General features: G+C 48.0%; 1 protein-coding gene across 1 annotated transcript in view; it reads right to left on the bottom strand.

Moving 5' to 3' along the window:
• Positions 1 to 1,048: 1,048 nt before the first annotated feature.
• Positions 1,049 to 21,365, bottom strand: part of LOC116708808 (transmembrane protein KIAA1109 homolog) — a gene marked incomplete at its 5' end in the record, with an annotated part of 71,610 nt that continues 51,293 nt past the window's right edge. Inside the window, 28 exon segments of the mRNA XM_032546843.1 lie at positions 1,049 to 1,783; positions 3,397 to 3,562; positions 3,653 to 3,787; positions 3,865 to 4,059; positions 4,892 to 5,095; positions 5,175 to 5,426; positions 6,832 to 7,049; positions 7,762 to 7,951; positions 9,027 to 9,184; positions 9,625 to 9,778; positions 9,848 to 10,084; positions 10,155 to 10,292; positions 10,795 to 10,959; positions 11,031 to 11,231; positions 11,507 to 11,702; positions 11,784 to 11,923; positions 12,000 to 12,161; positions 12,944 to 13,130; positions 13,206 to 13,386; positions 13,457 to 13,672; positions 14,379 to 14,641; positions 18,478 to 18,568; positions 18,685 to 18,797; positions 19,101 to 19,224; positions 19,300 to 19,427; positions 20,132 to 20,358; positions 20,434 to 20,493; positions 20,933 to 21,131. Coding sequence (XP_032402734.1) covers positions 1,567 to 1,783; positions 3,397 to 3,562; positions 3,653 to 3,787; positions 3,865 to 4,059; positions 4,892 to 5,095; positions 5,175 to 5,426; positions 6,832 to 7,049; positions 7,762 to 7,951; positions 9,027 to 9,184; positions 9,625 to 9,778; positions 9,848 to 10,084; positions 10,155 to 10,292; positions 10,795 to 10,959; positions 11,031 to 11,231; positions 11,507 to 11,702; positions 11,784 to 11,923; positions 12,000 to 12,161; positions 12,944 to 13,130; positions 13,206 to 13,386; positions 13,457 to 13,672; positions 14,379 to 14,641; positions 18,478 to 18,568; positions 18,685 to 18,797; positions 19,101 to 19,224; positions 19,300 to 19,427; positions 20,132 to 20,358; positions 20,434 to 20,493; positions 20,933 to 21,131 — 4,917 coding nt within the window.

The following is a 21,365-nucleotide window of genomic DNA, read 5'->3' as shown; positions in this document are numbered from 1 at the left end:
TTCTCATCTTCGTTTCAAACTGATCTAAGACTCCTTTCAGGATCTGCTCCAACGTCCTCCCCCCCCACCAAATTGGTCGTTACCATGGAAACAGATCTTTCACCAAGCAGTGACCTGTGGTGATGAAGGTCTGCTGGTTTCATTGGTCCAGAAAATACTGAGGTCCGAAAGGCTCAGATGGTTTGGTGGTTAATTTCCCTTTGGGATCAAGAAAGTGTTTTGAATTTGAATCAGGCTGCGTGGCAAAAGTTCTGCTACGTTAATAGTTCTTAATGCTATTAAAAACTATGAATGTGCCAGAATTATTAATAGTTCTGGTACATAGAAGTGTGTTAATTGTTCCTAAAGTTCTGGTACAAAGAGGAGTGAAGGAAGGAAAACTAACTCCACATTCAACAGCTGGTCAACTGTAAGGCTAACAACACGCCAGCATTATCCTGGGATTGTCTATCTGTAAGCACAAAAGGCTAGCATTAGCCTATCTAAGGCTAACAGTAGCAAGTAAATAAAACTTTATTTATGTAGCACCTTTCAAGACACTAAGTCCTTCAACAAGCAAAATAGGCTATTAAAAGCTAACACTAGCTTATTTGTGCTAATAACCAGCAGAGAACGAAGGCTGTCCAGTGGGTTACTAGCCTAGGCATGCTAGCCACAAGCCTCTCCAAATCTAACGCTAGCTTCTCATTGGCCAGCGCTGGTTGCTCGGTTACTAGTGCCAGCCTATCACTGAACAGATTAGTAGTTAGCTTAGGGATGGATGTGGCCTCCTGCTATGTGGTTGTAGCCACCGCTAGGTGTTAGTTAATGTTAGCGCCATCGCCATGATCTGAAGGAGGTCAGTAGGAGGTCCATCCGGCCCACTAGAAGGACCAGAACCTTGTTGGAGAAACGTTTAAACCTGAACCTGGGGAGCCTGGAGAACCTGGAGAGCCTGGGGAACTTGGAGAGCCTGGAGAACCTGGGGAACTTGGGGAACTTGGAGAACCTGGAGAACCTGGGGAATTGTCCCAAACTGAGGGTACCTGAGGAAGAAATCACTTCCTGGTTTCACCCTGAATGGAAATGGTTTTATTACGTTAAGAAATCAACACACTTAAGAAACGGATCTATGTACACTGGTTCTACTGCGGATTAAAAAACGGACCAAGCTACAACACCAGAGTCACGTAGCGTTCCCACATCCCATAAATAAAGAGTTAAAACAATCATGGTGAGGTCTGAGGAGCAGCTGCTGATGGTCACTATCCTACATGAAGCATGCCTGATCGTCTTCCATGGGAAACAAAGAAAAGGCCGAGGTGTGTTTACATGAACTAGACCGTCCATCAGGTCAATGATGCTAGCAGCAGCAGCGTGGTTCTGGATGAAGAGTGGTCAGAGTAATCAGTCCGGATGGGTCCCCGTTCAATCTGGATCTCAGTTGGATCCCTGAAGTATCTCCCAGTTGGGTATTGGTTTGGTTCCAGTGGGTCCCAGTTAGATCTCAGTTAGGTCCCTGTTGGGTTCCAGCCGAATCTCCCAGTTAGATCCCGTTTGGACCCCAGTTGGGTCCCAGTCCCTCCCTCAGTGCTCCTCTTTGTCCCGCCCCTTCCTGTCCTTCTCGTCCTGCAGGGCGGCGCCCAGCTTCTTGATCAGAACCGACAGAACCTTGTCCAGCGGGTCCATGACGCCGCGCTGCAGCCACTTGGGGATGGTGGTGCGGGCGTGGTGGAAGCCCAGCTTCTGCAGGATGTAATCCACCCCGACCGGGTCGATCTTCCTGCCGGTCCAGGAGATCAGCCTGGAAACACAAACAAGATGGCCGCCCTCAGTCCTCAAAATAAAAATGCTCTTAAATCAGGAAACGCATCAGCTGTCCACTGAATTTATAGTTTATAGGAAATGATTCAGTTCAGCTTTTACTGTAAATAAATATTAAGTTTTCTATATTTTAGAGTTTAGTAAATCATTTATTTTCTTTCTATTTCTTATTTTATCTCAGATGAAACAAAATCTGGTGAAAAACATTAATATCTGCAGAGTATTCTAATATTTCTACATAAAAACCAGATTATCAATAACAGAAATAAAAAAATTGACAAATTGTGATGCAAACCGAAACGAAACAGACAAAATAAAACTTTACATAAAAACAAAAAATGACCTGAAATGCATTTTATTATTAATAGAAGCTGTAAAAAAACAGATTTTAACTTTAGAGAGTGATTCAGGTTTATTTTATTACTTCTTTTTTTTTTAACTTAATGCATTTATTTTCACTATTTAAATAATTTTGTAATATTATTAGTTTAATATCACTAAAATGTTTATTTCATTCATTTTCTAATAATTTTTACATGACTAATTTATTTTTATTGTTTGCTTGTTTTTTTTTACTAAATTTCTTAAATTATTTTCATTATTATTAGTCATTGTTAAGGAGGATAATTTAATGCTAACTTTGGACAAAACGTTTGGCTCTTTCCTCCTTAAATCTCCCGGATCCTCAGCGGGCGGCGGCGTGCTGCTAAAGTGAAACAACAACAGAGCGCGTTGACGTCACAGATCACAGAGTTTAATTCCATACAAAGCAACGCATGAATCAATCAACAAAGCTGCAGAGGAACAGAGATATACATCGTTTACCTTACACAAACAAAGACAGACAAGGGGAAGACAGACAAACACAAAACAAAGACGAACAAAAAAGCAAAGACGCGTCTTTGGAGAGAGCCGATGCAAAAAGGCAAAATGTTGGCTGCTCTCTGAATTTTTTCTCCTGACACGTAATCTTATAGTAAGGAGGTGTTTTTCTATTTAATTTATGCACTCAAGGCATTCCTCTTGTTGACCAACTGGAAACTCCCTTAAGCACTCAGAGAGACTTGGAACTCCCCCTAATTTACAGCAAAGATCAAAGGGCCATCTGGTCTCTGGCAAAACAAAAGAACGAATCGCTTCGTCCTGACCCCTGTGGTTCCACGGCCATCCCGGGCACAGAAAAATCCTGAGATAAGACTTCACAGATACCTGTGAAATCTATCCAGTGCTTCTGCCCTGCTGGGAATGCTAATGTTATGGCTTCGTGTGGCCTGGCCTCACAGCAGGAGGCCCCTGCCTGTCTGAATGCCTGCTCATCTGGCCCAATCCCGAATGCTCAACACAAAGCTGTTCCAAATAAGAGTGTTGAATATACCTTTTACACATGTCGTAAGATCAACTGTATTAAGCACTAAAAATAATCATTTTTCCTCAACATCATGTGTAATAATAATAATAATAATATCAGCTTCAGTTTTTGAAGCTGATAACAGCAACAGCAAAATTTCAGGTTTTGCTGTTATTTTCTCCTCTGCCGAGTCGTGAGCCGGACTTTGGTTCTGGATTGTGGTGGCGGTGGGGGCGGGGCCTCACCTGAGGGTGGGCTCCAGGTGCCAGGTGTTGCACATGAACTCCCTCCAGTCCACGGCGGTGTAGTTGACGGCGTCGTCGCGTTCGCTCTGCGCGCCGCCGTCGTCCTGCGGCGCCGTGGGGCTCTTCTGGCCCTGCCGGGCGACCGGCAGCCGCGGGGCGAAGAGCGCTGAGGAAGAGGAGGAGACATTCTTCATCAGCCATCGGAGCTCCTGGTTTCAGCCTGAAGCTGGTCGCCACGGTAACCAGGTGAGCTCACCTTTCTCCTTCTCCTTCAGGTAGGCGGACACCAGGTCGTGCAGGAACATGATGAGCTCCGCGTCCATGGTAACGCAGATGTGGTCGGTGAACTCCGTCACCATGCTGCACTCCACCTTTGGCTTACCGCCGGCGTCTGCAACAGAGACCAGAACCGGGTCAGAACCGGAGCGGAACCAGGAGCGGAACCGGGTCAGAACGCCGGCAGCCCACCGCTCAGCGCCGGCTCGTCGGCGTCCTGCACGTGGATGGACTTGAAGTCCAGTTGCATTCTGGGTAGGGCGAAGATGGTCTCGGTCTCGTGGTCGTAGGCGTGCGAACCCCGGAAGCTGCTGAGCAGGCTGGAGCTCCGCGCCGCCTCGCCGCTCTGCTCGCCGCTGGAGTCCACGTTACGCAGCAGGTTCAGCTCTGCAGCACAGGGGTCAAAGGTCACAGACACGCTCTGCAGAACGAAGCCCTCAGATTATTTTCATCCAGCTGATCAAACATTTCTCACATGGATTATTAAACAGAAATGGAACCTTTGCTGAACAAACACAGTAAGATTTTATTGTGTTTTAGGAAAATATTCAGCAAAGTTTCAATAATCTTTATTAAAACTTTAATAAAGTTTAAAATTTAATAAGCTTCAATAAACTAATAAGCTTTAATAAGCTTTAATAAACTTTAATAGACTAATAAATTTTTGTTTCCATCTAAACTTTGTGTTCTTGTCTGTGACAGAATTTAAATGTTTCTCTTCTGGTTTTGTCCGTTTTATTTTTCTTGTTTCATGTGGAAAAGTTAAAAATGACTGAAAACCAAGAAATATTTTTAAAAACTGACATCACCAAAAAGTTGTGAGGATATCATCAATAAACGAAGCATGAATTATTTTTAATAAAGTAATCAGATGTTCCTGTTGGAATGTCAGACGATTTTTGATCATTTTTATTGTTAAATGAAGAGAACTGGAATAATATTTCATCTGTTTTGATCTGAATCTAAACGTTTTAATCCAGCAGATCTGGGATTGCCAAAGTCAACGAGTCCCTGGTTACCATGACAACAGAGCGAAACTAGGAAGCTTGGAGAAAGATGACGATTTTGTGTTTCTAACAGTTTTACGATGAAACTCAAAGTTTTGTCCTGATTTTTCTCTTTCTTCTGGAGTCGTTGTCGGGCCGTAAATAAACCAGTCCAGGGGCCACAAACGGCCCTGGCGCCTCACCTTGAACCCGCTCGGTTCTGTGGGCTGTACCTTTGTTCCGCATGGCGGTGACGTAGTTGAACCACTCCTTCACCGTGGCGACGCCGTGTGGCGGGTTCTCGTGGCGACCGCGCGTGATCTTGGTGATGGTCGCCATGGGACTCTCCAGGGCGCCACATGGCTTCGTTACCATGGTGTTGTGTCCAAGATGGAAGTCCAGCGTCTGCACGATGTAGGTGGAGTCGTCTCTGGAGCCTGCAGCCAGACAGGAAGCGAGTCAAGTCAGGCAGGAAGTGGTTAGCAGCCGATAGGGTGGCAGAAGCCCCTCCCTCACCGTCCTCCCAGATCTTCTGCGCCTCGGTCCAGAAGGCGATGTTGGGCTCCTCCAGGTGGAACAGCGCCCAGGACTTGGACCGGAAGTTGGGCCCGTGGAAGCAGGCCAGCGTCGTGTGGTTGCCATGGAGACTCATGGAGCCGCCAAGCTGCACGGCGTCTTCGGGGAGCGGCGTCTGGAAGAGCGAAATGTGGCAGCCGGCGACGACCTTCAGCACGCCGGGCCAGTGGCGGTGATGGGCGGCGTCCACGTCTGCTGGGAGACAGGAGATTACCCTAATCTGACAATCTGCGCTAATCTGCTGCTGCTGGCTTAGGCCTGTCGCGATAAACGATAAATCAATTAATCGTACGATAAATTAAAACTATTGACGTCATTTTAATTATCGGCTTTATCGTTTCTTGCGGCCTTTTTCTCTTTCTGTTAATGACACTGAATGAAAAAAGGCTCAACTCCGGTGCTCTCCACTGACCTCTGACCTCTTTTCCTTAGTGTAAAGCCCAGCGCGCACTATCTTATCCTGCACGATCTTAGAGCTGTTGGCCGATTGTCGGCCCATTTTCAAAACCTGACAGACCCACACATTAACGGTTCGATCGGGTTCGTTCCTGCTGTGTGGTGTCCAACAATGGGCACAAAATAATGGCTACAAGTTCAGTGAACTAATTTTAAAACCAGGCATTAATCAATGCTTTACTACAATCTACCTGCAATGCATGTGGCTAGTGTCAGCGTAAAGTCCTGACTGAATGAAAATCATTAGAACCTATTTACGTCACGTTAACGAAGAACAGCTGAAAAGTTACCGGGTTTATCAACTGCGGTAGCAATTTCGCTCCAACTCCTCCTCTTGTCATTTCTATATTCTTTGCATGTTGAATAAACATTAATGTTGTTTCCACATATCATCTCCAATGTTCGCTGGACTTCGGGTTGCGCCGTGTCAGCTGTTTGGGATTCCCCTCCGTAATTTACCCTCAGAAAGCGCGGAGGAGAATCCGCGCTTTCTGATTGGCTGCCTGTCACATTCAACAGGCTGCGTTAAGATCCCAGTCGGGGAAAAACCCTGATTTAGATCGGAGCGGCAACGACGATCTACCGTAACACACCACACAATCTTAGAAAGACCAACGATCTAAGATTGTTGTAAAGGGAAAATAGGAGCAAAAAATCATGTAGTGTGAATTATTGCATCAGGTAGTCGATGTGCCCGTCTTCTCTATTTAAATCTAATTATTACTGAAGGGCAACATAATATACAGACTTCATAATCTTTTGGTTGAATGCAGTATTTATTTACACTTTGGCTTTATGTTGTTTAGTTTTTAATTGAAGTACATTTTTGTTAATGGAGACTGAGAATCCATTTTATTTTTGGTTGTTTTGTTTATTTTGTTTATCAGTTCCAGTGTTTAGTGTTCTTTTGAAAATAAAGTGTATCTATCTTTGACAGGAAATCACATGCATTATTACGTCATTTTCATTAAATCAGTATAAAAAGGTCTTCAAACAATATTATCGTTTATCGCAATAATTTTTGAGACAATTAATCGCTCAGCAAAATTTGCTATCATGACAGGCCTATGCTGGCTGTTAATCTGAAGCACCAGCCCTCAGCTCCCACGAGGTGAGCGGTGCGCCCCCCTGTGGTCCTTACAGAGCTCCGCAGCTCCTTTCTCGGCGCTGATGACGGGCGTTTTTGGGGGCAGGTAGGGCCCGGGGCCCCAGGTGGACAGTGCCCGCTTGCTGGTGTCGAACTGCTGGGTGAAAAACTCCTGGAGCTTCATGCCGATCTTGATGAGGTCGGGCGTTGTGGAGCGAGAGATGATGACCTGAAAGACGTCCCACTGCAGGTCGCCGTGCACAAAGATCTGACTGGAGGACGGAGACAGAGGAGTCACTACGCACTCTTCAGAAATTTATCTGGACTAACCTCCAGCTGTTAAAATGAGCTGCAACAGCTTTTATTTTTTTTATTATTTTAAGACTTTAAACTGTTTAGAGGTTCAGTTTATTAACTCGGTTTGTTACATTTAATCCACAGTCTGAAGAAAAAGTGAAGATGATTCACTCGGATGTTTATTTTTACACTAAACAGTAAAAATATTTATTTCAACTTCTTCACTTTTGACTTTTTAACATTTTGCACAAAATTTCAAACAATAATATCAGCTAATCAGAAGAGATTAAAACATTTTGCATAACCGTAAAAAGGCTTGGTTTGTTTCTTTTCACTGAACTACAGTTACTATGTCAGTATTGGAGCCAGATTAAATGATTTTGTTTGTTTTAAAAAGAGAATAAATTCATAACTCAGAACCAAACTGTTATGATGAGGATCTTCTTGTGAAGTTACAGTTGGTTTACAAACAGGGAAATATTGCGTCTTTATTCTGCTCTCATGACATCATGACTTTATTCTCATTTTTTCCCCATTCTCTTTTCTAAACTGCTGCTGTTTTTATTTTCAGTACTTTTCTCCTCTATGGAGGCAGAAAAGTTTCTAAATGTTCTTTGCAATGCAGGATTACACCAGTGTGTCTGCTGCCACCTGGTGGTGACCCCTGAACCCCAGCAGCAGCTGTACCTTTTCTCGGAGAGGCTGCTGTCCACTGCACACAGGTTGACCTTCCACTCGTCCTGCAGCTGCAGGTCGGCGTTGCTGAACACGCCCATCAGGATGCTGGAGCCCATGTAGTCGACCCGCGCCTCCGTGGAGCCCATGGTGATCTGGATCTTGTGGCCGGGCTGCTGGTTGGGATGCTCCGAGATGTGGGCTGCAGAAACCACAGAGCGACACAAACCATTGCTGAGAGCAGACCCGACTCGCTGGATTAACTCTGGACGGATCAGCAGAGCCACCAACGCAAAAAGAAAACCCTTTAAGACATTATTGATGAAATTTACGACCAGCATCACGACAGAAACGCACTAAAGAAAAACTTATGTCTTATACAGTAGTGCCAAGCAACAGCAACATCAGCAACAGAAGTGAGCCAGGGGCAAAGAAAAACATCGTCCAGGAAGCTAGCTAGCTAGCTAGGGTGTGTTAGCCTCTAGTTAGTGGTAAATATCTTGGACATAAAAATAAACTTCATACAATTAGATACAGTAGTTCTTTAAAGCAGTGGTCCCCAACCACCAATTGGTACCGGGCCGCGCAAGAAATAATGAACTACTTCCGGATTTTTTATTTTGAAAATCCTAAACCGGATTTTACCGGTTACGTCTTGCACGTCAAAATTGAGCCAACTTGCAGCAGAATGAGTAACAAAACAACATCAGAGTACTGCTCCCCCCCCAAACAACAGCATCGGACTCGATACTTACGTGGCGCTCGCATCCCCCCCCCCCCCCCTCACGGTCCGCAGCAAAATTGCGAAGGGCTGACCGGTCCGCGCGACTAAAAAGGTTGGGGACCGCTGCTTTAAAGCACAACATGTAAGACCTGTGGTTAATATACTGTATATAAGGTCAACTAACGAATTTTAGACATTTTAGGGCCTTAATTTTAAATACATGAATTTAAAGGGGCAGTATTTAATACATTCCTGGCAAACAGAATCATTTTGTAGAACAATCCTATGTTACCTTCAGTTGCTATAAAACTGCTGAATATATCAAATATGACAAATTTTACTTCCTGATTTAACATCTTCAAACTGTCTCTAAAAACTCCTGCTCTTTCTGAAGCTCCGCCTCCAGGAAGTCATCCCAACATGGCTCCTCTATTAACCCTTTAAAACATTTTTGCCAGCATTACACTGAGCAGCAGCTCCTCTGATGAGCTCAGCAGCTGTTTGCTAATTGCTGCTGGCTAGTCTGAAGGAGCTGCGGCCGGCGTTTACTCACCGACCATCTCCAGGGTGTTGACGTCGATGTTGCCGCCCACCACGCCGCCCTTGGAGTCTAGCTTGGAGCGGCCCAGGCCCACCGACATGCTGATCTCGCGGTCACGGTTGCTGCCCACCGACAGGCGGCCCTGGCTCTTCAGGCCGCTGGTGGTCCAGCTGCAACCGCAGGAACAACGCCATCATCCACAGACAAACTCAGGTCCACACAGAGCCAGAAGTTCAGGAGTTTTCAAGATGGCCGCCAAGGTTGTGGTGGAAAATTTATTTTTGAAATCTCCAATTAGATTAACATGTTTGATGTCAGATCACAGCCATCATCTTTTGAACCATAAAAATCTGATATTTTCTTGATATTGTGTTTTCTTTTCTTCAGAAAAAGACAAACATTTTAGTTTGGTTCAAAGCTAACAAACATTTTAAAAAATTAGCAGAGGCTAATGCTAAGCTGCTAGCATGTAGACTGGCCAATCAGGAGCTGCCAGAAGATCACCGTTTTTTATTTTTTCTGATCAACTAATTTAGTGATTTCTGGACTCAGCAGAACCTCGGCCGGCCTCAGGGTAAAAATGGCTGCTGGTTGTTAGGCGACCACCTACGTGTTGTTGCCCATGACGTTGCTCATGTTCATCTGGACGGTCAGCTGTTTCAGGTTGATGGCGAACACCACCAGCGTCTCCCATGGCGACCCCTGCTGGCCGGCCGACTTCCCGTTCTTCCCGAAGGCGGGCGTCGACGTTTTGGCCACTGGCTCTGAGGGAGAGAGATCAAAGGTCAGGAGGAAGCCGGCACCGGGGCGGTTTGACCCGCAGGGGCAGTTACCGGTCCTAGGGGCAGACGAGTCGGACACGCTGCGGGTGCGGCCAGGCGCCGGGGACTTGAGGTGGCCCAGGCCACCGGGCGACATGTTGGCGTGCTCCGAGAAGACGTTGGGCGACTGCGGAGCGTGCAACGCCGCCGAGCCGCCGTCCCACGTCCTCCAGTACGCCTTCCGACTGGACTCGGGCGACAGGTGCTGGGCGATGCTCTCCGCCGAGTCCGGGGTGGCGGGACCCGAGGCTGTGGAGGGAAACGGCTGATGAGACGGCTGCCACGGAGCGTCAGGAGCTCAGGGACAGGAAGTGCTTACGCGGCAGGTTGATGGTCTGGTCTCCCAGGAAGAGGCGCCTGGCGATGCTGCGGCGGTACCAGGCCCGGGGGAACGCCAGGATCTCGCTCAGGCGCCGCATGTCGTACTTGAAGGAAGCCGACCCGATGTCGCACACGGCTGCAACGACAACTTCCTGTTTAACTGATGTCACTTCCTCTTAAACCACAGCCACACCGCTCTAATCGCTGCAGAAACCTCTGATTCAGAGACCTGCCGCTGCGCCCCCTGCTGGCCGAGCCCGCCCTGTCCTCCAGCCGGTTGCTAGGAGACGCTGCAGCCTGACCCACCTGACCTTTAATTCAGCCCCATTAGCAAAGTAAGTACACCCCTGGAGCAAGGTGAAAGGAGGGGTCATGTTGTGGGACGGCTCCTCAGCTGCAGGAGCTGGACACCTTTAACGCGAGACCATCTGCCCAACAGCTGAAGCTGGGTCAAACCGGGTCATCAACAGAACCGAGACCCAAAACTCAGCAGCTGATCTACAACAGGACGGCCTACTCAAAGCCCAGACCTCGAACCAGACTGAGATGCTGCAGCGGGTCAAAGAACCTGAGGAACCATGAGCGGACCAGAACTGGGCATAGGGTGTCCTTCGTTTCCCCGGCAGCTCGGCTCCTACCTGAGATGTTGATCAGGGTGGTGTCCATCTTGCCTCCCTTGGAGACGAAGCTCTCGATGAAGGTCGGCGCTCCGGTGCGCCTCATGCGCGACAGGCTGACCTTCACGAACTCCAGGTTGATGCACAGCGAGTCCTTCCGGCCAGTCACCGACGACGGCTCGTCGTCTGCGGGAGACCGGGGTCAGAGTTCAGTCCGCCTCTCGGCGACCTTAAAGGTTCGGTGTTTGGCCGCTCACCTAGCGGGCCCGGGCCCGGAGGCAGGCCCGTGACGGCCGATTTCTGCTTCCCGGCGCCGTACGGGTGGAACACGTAGAGGGAGAAGTCCGACATGCAGGCGGTGAAGCTCAGGCCAGACGAGTTGCTGGGCGGCGCGGTCAGGTCCGACTGGCTGCTGCTGTGGCGGCTCCGGCCCAACGGGCTGCCCAGCTGGGGAGATGCTGTAACAAACGCACCGTCTGTTAGCTAACCAGATCCAGACAATGTCATACGGCTAACTAGCAAGCTAGCGGCGCTAACCCTATTTTATGGAAAATTTGTAAAAAGTCATGTTAATTAATGTTTTATATTTTATTCATTAAAAACTAAAAACAAAAACATTTTCAAAGTGATCAAAAATGGCAAGTGAAGAATTTGCTTTGCTATTAGCGCATTTCCAGTAGTGTGCCAATTGTTGTCAAGAACCCAGCGGGTCCCAGCAGAACCGCCCCCCTACCTCTGCTGGGGGGCGGCTTGGGGCCGTGTTGCCCCGGCGGGGTGGAGGACGGCGCGTGCGGCCCGTCCGTGGGGTTGGTTCCTGTCGGCGTCTCCAGTTCTCCGCGGTTGGAGGAGAACACCAGGTCCAGCGACGGCAGCTTCAGCATGCACTCCACCCTGGACATGGGCAGGCAGCTGAAGCGGATCTGAGAGGGCTGGAAGCAGACGGGTCCGTCAGAACCAAATGGCATCAGGGAGGCTAGCTGCAGCTGCAGAGGTCACGGTTCGGGTCAAACCTGGACTCTGACGTAGACGACCACATCCACCGGGAACGAGGAGTAGGCCGAGGTGGAGGAGGAGACCAGCGAGGCGGAGGACTCCTCCAGCGGGTCCACCGGGTCGAACTGACCCATGTCCTCCTCCTGGGTTGCCGTGGCTACCGAGACAAACATCGACCGTGAAACGAGGAGCGCCGAGTCGGTGCAAGGAGCCATCAGTGGCACAGAACCGACCTGCGTAGCTCCGGTCCACCGGCGTGATGGGAATGGTCTCCAGAGCTTTTTCCAGGAAGTCCAGCAGACACGGACTGATGACCATTTCCTCCGGCAGAGTCTGAAGCGCCACCCAGGCGTACAGCTTGGCTGTCTTCACCCCACCAACGCCCTTCCCTTTGGCTGCAGGAACAGAGCCAGAGCTGAAACGGCTAGAAGCAGTCTGCATGAAGCGGGTTGCTTCAACTATACGTTCACATCAGATCAGAGGCCCATGCAGCTAGAAACACTGAAAGGCTTCTAGACAGATAGCAATTTGTCTGGATAGCTAGCTAACGCTACATAGCTATCTCACTATTTGCTACATAAATAGCTATACAGATAGAAAGATAAATACTGAAGAGTCGACATTAGTTCATCAGATGGAGGAGAGGGAGCTACAGCATGCAGCTACAAACAAATGCATCCATGTAGATGGCTATATAGCTACAGTGATAGCTACGTAGCTATACTGATAGCTATCTACCTATGTAGATAGCTATCTATATAGCTAGATAACTAGATAGCAATATTTAGAAAGATACTGTATATATCCATATATCGATAACTCAATAGCTAGATAGTTAACTATCTAGGTAGATGAATGGGTATCTAGCTCTAGATAGCCAGCTAGCTCTAGATAGCCACCTAGCTCTAGATAGCCAGCTAGCTATGTAAATAGTTACACATAGCCATAGACAGCTTGATAAATAGCTTGATAGCAAGAAACCTCAATAGGCTCAATAGTCAGATAGAGAGCTACCTGTCCAGTAAGATATCTGGACAGGTAGCTAGAAAGCTAGCTAGCCGTCTCCAGCAATAGAAAGCTTGATAGCTAGAAACACAGATATCCAGAGTTCACATTAGCTCAACAGATGGAGAGAGGGGCAACAGCATGCAGCTATAAACAGAGAAATGCACAGTACCTGCAGCAACAGGTGGGGGTGGGGGAGGTAGGAGCGAGTTAGTCTTGCAGTGGACAGCATTGGGGGGGTTTGGGCCACTTTCTTTCATACCATACAGCTTGGACTCTTTGGAGAGCGTGCGGGGCAGAGAGGATCCCCGCGAGGCGTTGGGAGAATCCGTCTTCAGCGTCTTGGAGTTGTAGTGCAGCTTCAGGAGAAGCGGAAAGATTTCAGATTATAATCTCAAACCTGGAGAGACGAGGACGTTCAGAGAGCGGCTGACCTTCACGTCTACGCCGGGGATGTAGAACACCGTCGTCTCCAGGTCGTTGGACTTGGTCTGCAGGGTGGCAGGGCCTTTCTTCCCGGCCAGGAGGTGAGTGGAGGAGCTGTAGGCCGGCTGCAGCTTCTTCTTCTTGGGAGGAGAATCCTGGTCCAGACTCCTCAGGATGCGGTCGCAGCTCCTACACAGGAGAAGAAGAAGTTCTCCATCGGCGAACATTTACGAACCCAACCAGTGAGAGAGGGTTTCACCTGCGCAGGGCGACGTCCTCATGCTCCGACTGCTGAGTGGTGGGGTGAAGGACGCACTTCCCGCTGTCGATCTCCACGCGCACGTCCAGTTCGAAGTCGATGTTCTTCTCCGGCGCCGGGCTGCTGAAGCTGCGGCTGGCTGGCGTGCCGGGCCAGCGTTCGCTGAACAGCTGGCTGACGGCCGAGAAGCCCGACGGCTTCTTATGGGACGGATGGCTGGGAAACACAGAGGTTTCCTGACCAACAGGCTCACATTTACCCCAAAACTCACCACAAAAAGGAGCCTCTGCTCTTTCCTTTGTAATAGTAACATGAAATGTTCATTTCTACTGCATGAGAGTAATATGTGAACTTTATGATGAGCAAAAAGTTTTCTAAACGAACTTCATCCAGCTCTGTTGCTGGGAGAAAAACCACAATTAGATAGAAATTACTACAACTAGCCATCTAGCTCAATAGATGTCAGCAAGGTTGACATCTAGCTCACTTTCAATCTATCCATCAAGCTACATAGCTAGCTAGCGACTGAGATGGCTAGATAGCAAAATCGCAAAATAGATATCCAACTATCTGGCGATTCCGCTATCTAGTTTCCAGTTATCTATTTAGCTAGCTGGCTAGATAGATACCCAATTAGCTAAATAGCTTTCCATCTATCCATTACGCTGTATGGATAGCTAGCTACCTCTGGATAGATAGATAGCCAGTTAACTAGTCATCCTGAGAGATGGATAATCTAAATACAGTTGGGCGGCTCCATTTAGACCCTGAAACTAAAAATCGCTCTGAGTTGTAGCCACAGTTTACTCCAGTCCCGACTTTGTGCAACAAGAGCTGATATTAGAGATCGAGCTCCATCAGGTTGGAACAGGAACAGAGCAAACGGACACAACTCAGAGAACCAAACCGCGGCTTCACTCACAGCGGCCGGCGGTAGCTCGACGGTCTCTCGAACTCGTCCTCCTTCTCCGAGTCCTCGGAGGACGAAGAGGACAGGTCGTCGCGCCTGGAGTCGTAGTGCTGGAAGGGAACGACGGGTGAGAAGACAGCGGGCGTGGCGGGGGCACTGAACACCGACTGCTGGCCCTCCGCAGAGGATGGAGGATGGAGGTGAAGGTGATGATGAGGATGGGATGGGTCGTCGATGGTGATGGACAACAGATCGCACTCGGACTCCTCGGGAAACTTTCAGAGAGGGACAGAGAATCAGACCGGCAGGATCCAGACGGACGGGTCCAACCATCCCGCAGGCGTAGAGACCGCCTGAAAACCCAAAGAACCAAAAAACCAAAAGACGACGAGACCCGGCGTCCACCGACTGAACAACGCCATGAAACAGAGAAGCTTTTCTCATAGGGATGGAAACCACCGACACCAGCAGACGAGACAAACTCCCTCCAAAGAGCGGCCATGACACGGACCAGACAGAACCCGGAACAGTTCTGACTGGGTCCAGCTGAAGGTTGACCTCATACCGACAGCAGAGAGAAGCAGAACAGCAATGAGGGAGGTAGGCGGGAAATGGGACAGGAAGTGGATTAGAAGGGGACAGGAAATGGAGGGGAAGGGGACAGGAAGTGGGACTGGGCTGCTCTGATCCTGCTGCGGGACCATTTGGACCTTAAAGTCACCAGAGCGGTTCTGGGACGGAAACAGGAAACTGCTTCCTTTAAAACAGCTTGACCTTTCACACAGCCGGGGTCAGAGGTTCTTCTGATGGCACCGGGTCAGATCGACCCAAACAGAACCAGTAATGCCTCCATAGTCCTCCATTATTCCACCCACTTTCTGCAATAAAGCAGCAACACCACAGTATGATGCTGCCACCACCATGCTGGGCAGTCGGAGGTCAGATGGTGGGGGTAGAACATGGGGGGCGGGGACTGGTGCAGGTCGTTTTTGTTAGGAATAAGGTCAAAACATAAATATGAATTAAATACATTTATATTTAATTAATGAGGATAAATTCCTGATGAAGATATTTTGTCAGATTAAAAATATAAGAGAATTTAAAGATCTTAAATCACCTGTCTTTGTCTAATCTATAAAATGTTTCAAGTGGAGTTTCTAAAAAATATCAACTATTTAATACTTTTTAAATTTATTTTAAGAGTTTGTATATTAGCCTGATGCTTGGAAGTTGGAAACAGTTAAAAATGAGTAGCTTTTTGTGAACAATAATTAAGTCGCCTTTTATTGCCTCATTTTATCAAGAGCTCAAAAACATCGACATTATATTGAGAAACAACCAAAATGTTACTAAAGAAATAAAAAAACAGAACAAAAGAATCCTTTATATTTTCAGTAAATGCAGACCTAACAGGATCTGATGAGTTTTAAAAATGACTCACCTTTTGTTGCTGGTTTAGTTTATTAATTAGAATCTATAAAATGTCCTGAATCTGATCCATATGTGATAATCAGCATGCATATTTTAAACGGCCGGTTCTGGTTTTTCCTCTGCATTTGCAGCAGCTGCGTCTCACCTGAGCGGCCGGCGCCTCGGCTGTCCCTGACCCGCCTGCCGTTTGAGTCCCTGCATCCTGCTGAGTTACAGGGATCAGACACGACGCATCTTAAATAGAGCAAATATTTCTTTACTGTTCCTCCTGAACGCGCCTCACCTGCGGCTCTGCAGGCGACCCTGCCGCTGTTCTCTGCTGAAAAGCACAGAACCAGGTCACACCTGACATTTTCACTTCCTGAACCTACAATCTGCTTCAGTTTTGTTCATTTCCAAAACGAGTCAGCAACTTAAAATGTCCTTGTCGTCACAGAGTGAATATTTTTATATTTTTTACCTGTAAACCAGGGTCACTTTCCTCAGAAGAGCCGATCTGAGTGGGTTTTGTTTCCTAGTCGGAAGAACACAAGCTTGCATTAAAAGCTGCCAACAGCCTCACATGCTGCTAACCGCAGAGCTAACTGTGAAAATACAAACCAAACCGGACGAAGCTGCAAAAACTAAAATCACTGAAAATCACTAAAATCAAAAGGTGGGTATGCAGTGTATGCAGCGCATCGGGCGCTGCACTAGAGGGGCGCAACAAGGATGGGGGGAAACTTTTTCTAGTCGGCATTTTCTGTATTTAACAGCTGCTTGTGCATGAATGAAATGATTAGTAATAGAGGAACGGCACTGATTAGGCGCCCCTCCATCGCCCACACACACACACACTAAGCGGCCCTTGGAGAACGCGCTGAGGTGTGTTTTTTTTCTTTTAAATTTGAATTGTAGTAATGAACTCGACAACAGGGAGCTAAAGATGGGCGGCAGAAAAAACCTCCGGGGGACAAAACAGAAAACAGAAGAGGGGGAGGGATAAAGGTGTTGAGAGACGAAGAAAAGCTTTTCAAAGTGGTTGAAAGACAGAAGGTAAGTAATGTGAGACAGGAGAGTAATGTGTCAACATGTAAATACTTATGTTAACTTAAGCTGGCCTAAAATGACAGGTGGCTGTTGTCTCGTTGCCACCCGGAATCGTCTCGTATTTGACTCTTAACTGTTGTGTGCCGTATTGAACCGACACCGGGCGCAATTTGTTTCCTATTTCTATAAATGTCTGATAGACACAGGCTGTCACACAGATCTCAACAGTAACATAACACATTAAATGTTAAGGTTATGTTGAGCATTAAATGTTAAGGTCAGCTAAATTGTTGTGGCGGGAGCTAAATAGGACCCCGGACGCTGTTGTCCCGGTTGTCTAGAGACGGTTGCTAGGCAGCCGCAGTGAGCTGCTATCAACCTGCATCTTTTTAAAATGTCCACCGATAAAACACCGTCCTTAGAAACAAAACCTCTGGCAAAAATACAGACGGTGGTGGGAAGAAACACAATCCAGGCTGAACAACTTCAGTGAAATTGAATGCAGGTGATTTTTAAAAAAAATGTTTCGGCGACATTCAGTGGCGCACAGTGAGCTGCATGATATCAGACAGGATGGGTCAGGAGAGGAACACTAAAGAACCAGACATCATTTATTATTACTGATACTTTAATTAAAGATGAGTTGTATAAGTTTATGTTTGTATCAAACAAATTAATCTTCAGTGTCACTAAAGCTCTGAGACTCAAAACGGTTGGTGACTCTTGTTCTAGGACTACACTAATAATATACACCGCTTACATTTAGAAAAGTGAATATTTAATTTTCTAGCTAGCTAACAAGCTAAATATTTAAGTCAGAGTTTACAAACAAAATATTTACCTTGGATCTTAATATTTAGAATATTTGGAACTAAATATTTAGCTCAGAGCTAAAATCTTTCGAGCTACAAATTTAGCTTGCTAACGAAATATTTCATTTGAAAATGTGACGACCGTGTACAAACGGCTAACGGGTCTGTGGAGCCTTCAGCAACACTTACATATAGATATGTAGATGATTGTGTATCTATGTGTGAATTAATGAGGACCTGAGTTTCCAAATAAAATCACTTCAGCTGCAGAAAAGCAGCTCAAACAGCCAGAAAAGCCCCAACAGTCAGAAGAACGCCGCGTTCATCACGAACACTGAAGTAAAAGCTGAGCTTCGGTTTCAGGTCTCAGCGAAAGATGCAGAGATGTTAGAAAGACTAAAGGAAAGCTGCTGATGCAGATTCATAACAGGATGACATCATGAGGCAGTATCAGTTATTGATTACGCAGCATTAAATCAGATGCTTTCCTACAGAAATTCATTTATTAGTTAACTAAGAGCTGAATGCTTGTTATGCCTCCTGTTGTGATTCGACTCTCAGCTCATCAGAGGACAGATCTGATTTGGTTTTCTAACATGATTTAGTTTGAACCGTCTACCTTGAATATCTCTGCTGGGCTGACAGGTGAACGTTCAGAGTCCAGAAGCTGAACTTTATTCTTTAATTAAACAGAAAGTCATGAAGAAAACAGATCCGTTAGAGCAGCAGACAGGCAGTGGTGTGAGGTGAAGCTACGCTCCAAAACTGTTCCTGCAGCGTCTAATGAGGATCCCTGCTGATCTGTCCACATCCCGCCAGCAGGGGGCGCCGGACTTTACCTGGTCATGGATGTTGAAGGTGACGCGAGGCGAAGGAGCGGACACGTCCACACGAACTTCTGGGAAATCATCCACATCCCCGACCTTAGAGCTGCAGACAGAAACGTTACAGAGACGCTTTCTGTGACATCAGCAGAGCTGAGCCAATCAGCAGGAAACGACTAATGGCTGCAGAGCATCCTAACGTTTCAACGTTTGCACTCTGACCTCTGGCGTTCGATCCGTTTTTGAGGCGGCCGGCCCGCCGCCGCCGAGATGCTTTTGGAGCGGCTGTAGCTGGGTTTGTAGCCGAGGCCCCACTTATCCTTCAGGGAGGCGGCCTGGAGGAAACAAACGGGTCAGAGCAGAACCAGAACCAGAGCCAGAATTCTGACTTCTGCATCCCCAGAACCAGGCAGCATTCAGCTTCTATGCTCCACTAATCTGGAACAAACTTCCAGAAAACTAAAGACCAGCCGAAAGCTGGATCCAGCAGGATCCGCATCGAGACGTTTCGATTTCCAGGACTTCTGGAAATAAAATCTGATTAGAAATGTTTCTCACTCAGGGAGGAATGTGTTAAATAATTACAACACAACACTGGATCTGTTGTAGTTTAGGGGCGGCTTTGACCTTGAACTGACCCTCATGCTGGAGCGCCGCAGCTTCTTCCTGACGTCTCTCCTGATGTCCTGGACGGCCACCGACTCCAACTGCTGGTAGCGCTGGATCTCCTGGTTGATGGTTCCCTCGCTGGCGCCCAGCTTCCTGCAGACACACAGGAAGCGCCGCGTCTGCAAAGCGTTCACACACAACCTGCACCGCTCCGTGGGACACTCTTACTTCAGGTCGTCGATGACCTTGGCCTGTTCATTCAGCTCCCGGATGTCCACCACCCTCTTGGTGACCTTCCTGCCGCGGGCGTCCAGCGCCGCGCCGCACGTCGCCTGCCGCCGGGGGTCAAAGTTCTCCTGCAGGGAGCAGAGCGGACCGTCAGCCCGTCGGGACCGAAACCCAGTCAACACGTCACCTGAAACCCGAATCGCGACCGGATCGATTGGAAGATTGATGAGCGATTGATTGACCCTCCACCACCATCACCGCCTGGGGAACCGAGACCGCCTCTAAATCACCCCAATGATCAATCAGCCGCCAACCAGCATTCTGGGACCAGAAGCGCCATGTGAACCCAGCGGACCCAGAGTGGTTCTACATACGCAGGCCCAGGAGAGGGGCCTCTGGGCCCGGGCCCCGGACGGGGAGCCGCCATCGGAGCCGTCCGCAGAGACGCTCTGCGGCCTGGGGCTGAGGCCCAGGATGTGGTTCACCAGGCGTCTCTTTAGGGTCAGCCGGGGGCTGAACGGCGCCTCACAGCTCTGCAGGAAGGAGACGGGCGGGGTTTACCCTCTGACCCCAAACAGGAAGGAGGAACTCAAGCAGCTCTGACACAAAAACCTTCTGCCAGTTTACTGTTCAGCTTCAAACAGAAAAATCTTCCACAGACAGAAACCTGATGAGAAGTTTCCCTGCAAACATCAGCAGCTTTTCTTTAACTCACATAAAGCAGGTCAAATTTTCAGCTGGTTTTTATAACTTTTAGCTCTACAGATGATAAGCGTCTGATTCTCGGCTCCGTCTGAACCGAGCTCGACGCTAACCGAACCGGGTCACTGACCGTGTGGACGGTGGGCAACATGGTGTCGGCTTCGTCCTCGTCCGACAGGTCTCCCATGTTCACCGAGTTCTGGTCGGCGATGTCGTCGGCGTCCTCCTCCCCCGTCAGCGACGTCAGCGTGTTGCCCAGGGCGTTCAGCCGCTTGCCGATGTTCGGGTCCATGTGGACGTCAATGCCGCACATTTTCCACAGAACGTTGAGCGTCCAGGTACCGGCGCTGCTGCTCTCTGCTCCAAGACAAACATCAAAGCTCATTTTTCTGAAGCGGCGTCTCGCTGAGCCTCATGAAGACGGCGCCTTGCCTGCAGACGGCTGGCCCGTGGTCCTGGAGCAGACTTCATACGTCCCGTCAGGGACGACGCCTGCAAGCCGACACAGCAACGCAACATTCAGGAGGCGACGCAACTCCAGCAATCACATGAAACGTTTCAACATACAACACTGGATTAAACGTCAACGAAGTCAACTCGCTATGCATGGAGTCAGGAAACAACACAAAGAATCTGGAATAATAAAGTTTTGCTCTTAATTGTCAACCATAAGAGTTTCACATCTCACAGGCCTGGAAGAAGTTCCAATTAAAAAAATATTTAGTTATCCTCTTTTGTCAGTACTCCAGTAAGCTGACACTGTTTTGTCTTGTTGATTTTTGTAGAAATCATAAATAAATGTATAAATATATATATATATATTTAGAAAGTGTGAAGTAGATCAGCTGTGCTAGCTTGACTATGAAAACCTTAACGAGTGGATGTGCTGTGGAATTCGGTGTTTCAGTTCAGCTCCAGTTTAAACACTCACATGCGTTCATGACGAGGTCTCCCCGGACTTCGGGCTTCCAGTCGTCCCAGGACGTCTCAAAGCCTTCGGCAAAGCGGATGCAGAAGTTCTTGAAGTGACCTTTGCTCACCAGAGACTCGGAGGAGCAGGCGGTGATCAGCGTGCTCTCGATGGTCAGAACCAGAGCCGAGCCCGTGTCGAAGTCGATGCTGTGGTTGGCCTGAGAGGGACGGAGCACAGCGGGTCGCAGTTAGCGGCAGAACCGGCAAAAACAACCCGTTTCATCCATTCACAGAAGCCAGAGCTGCATGGTGACATTTCACTCAGAAATGAAGTTGAAACCCTGATTGAATCTTCATTTGGATCCACTTCAGAGGGAAATGTCTCCGACAGATTAGCGTTAAAAACACCCAGAAAGCATTGATTCAGCTCCCCAGAAGGCTAATCTGAAGCT

This window comes from Xiphophorus hellerii, chromosome 19, assembly GCF_003331165.1.
Source record: "Xiphophorus hellerii strain 12219 chromosome 19, Xiphophorus_hellerii-4.1, whole genome shotgun sequence".
Taxonomy (NCBI): Eukaryota; Metazoa; Chordata; class Actinopteri; order Cyprinodontiformes; family Poeciliidae; genus Xiphophorus; species Xiphophorus hellerii.
Note: the sequence above shows the minus strand (reverse complement) of the source record. Positions and strands in the feature narration are given on the sequence as shown.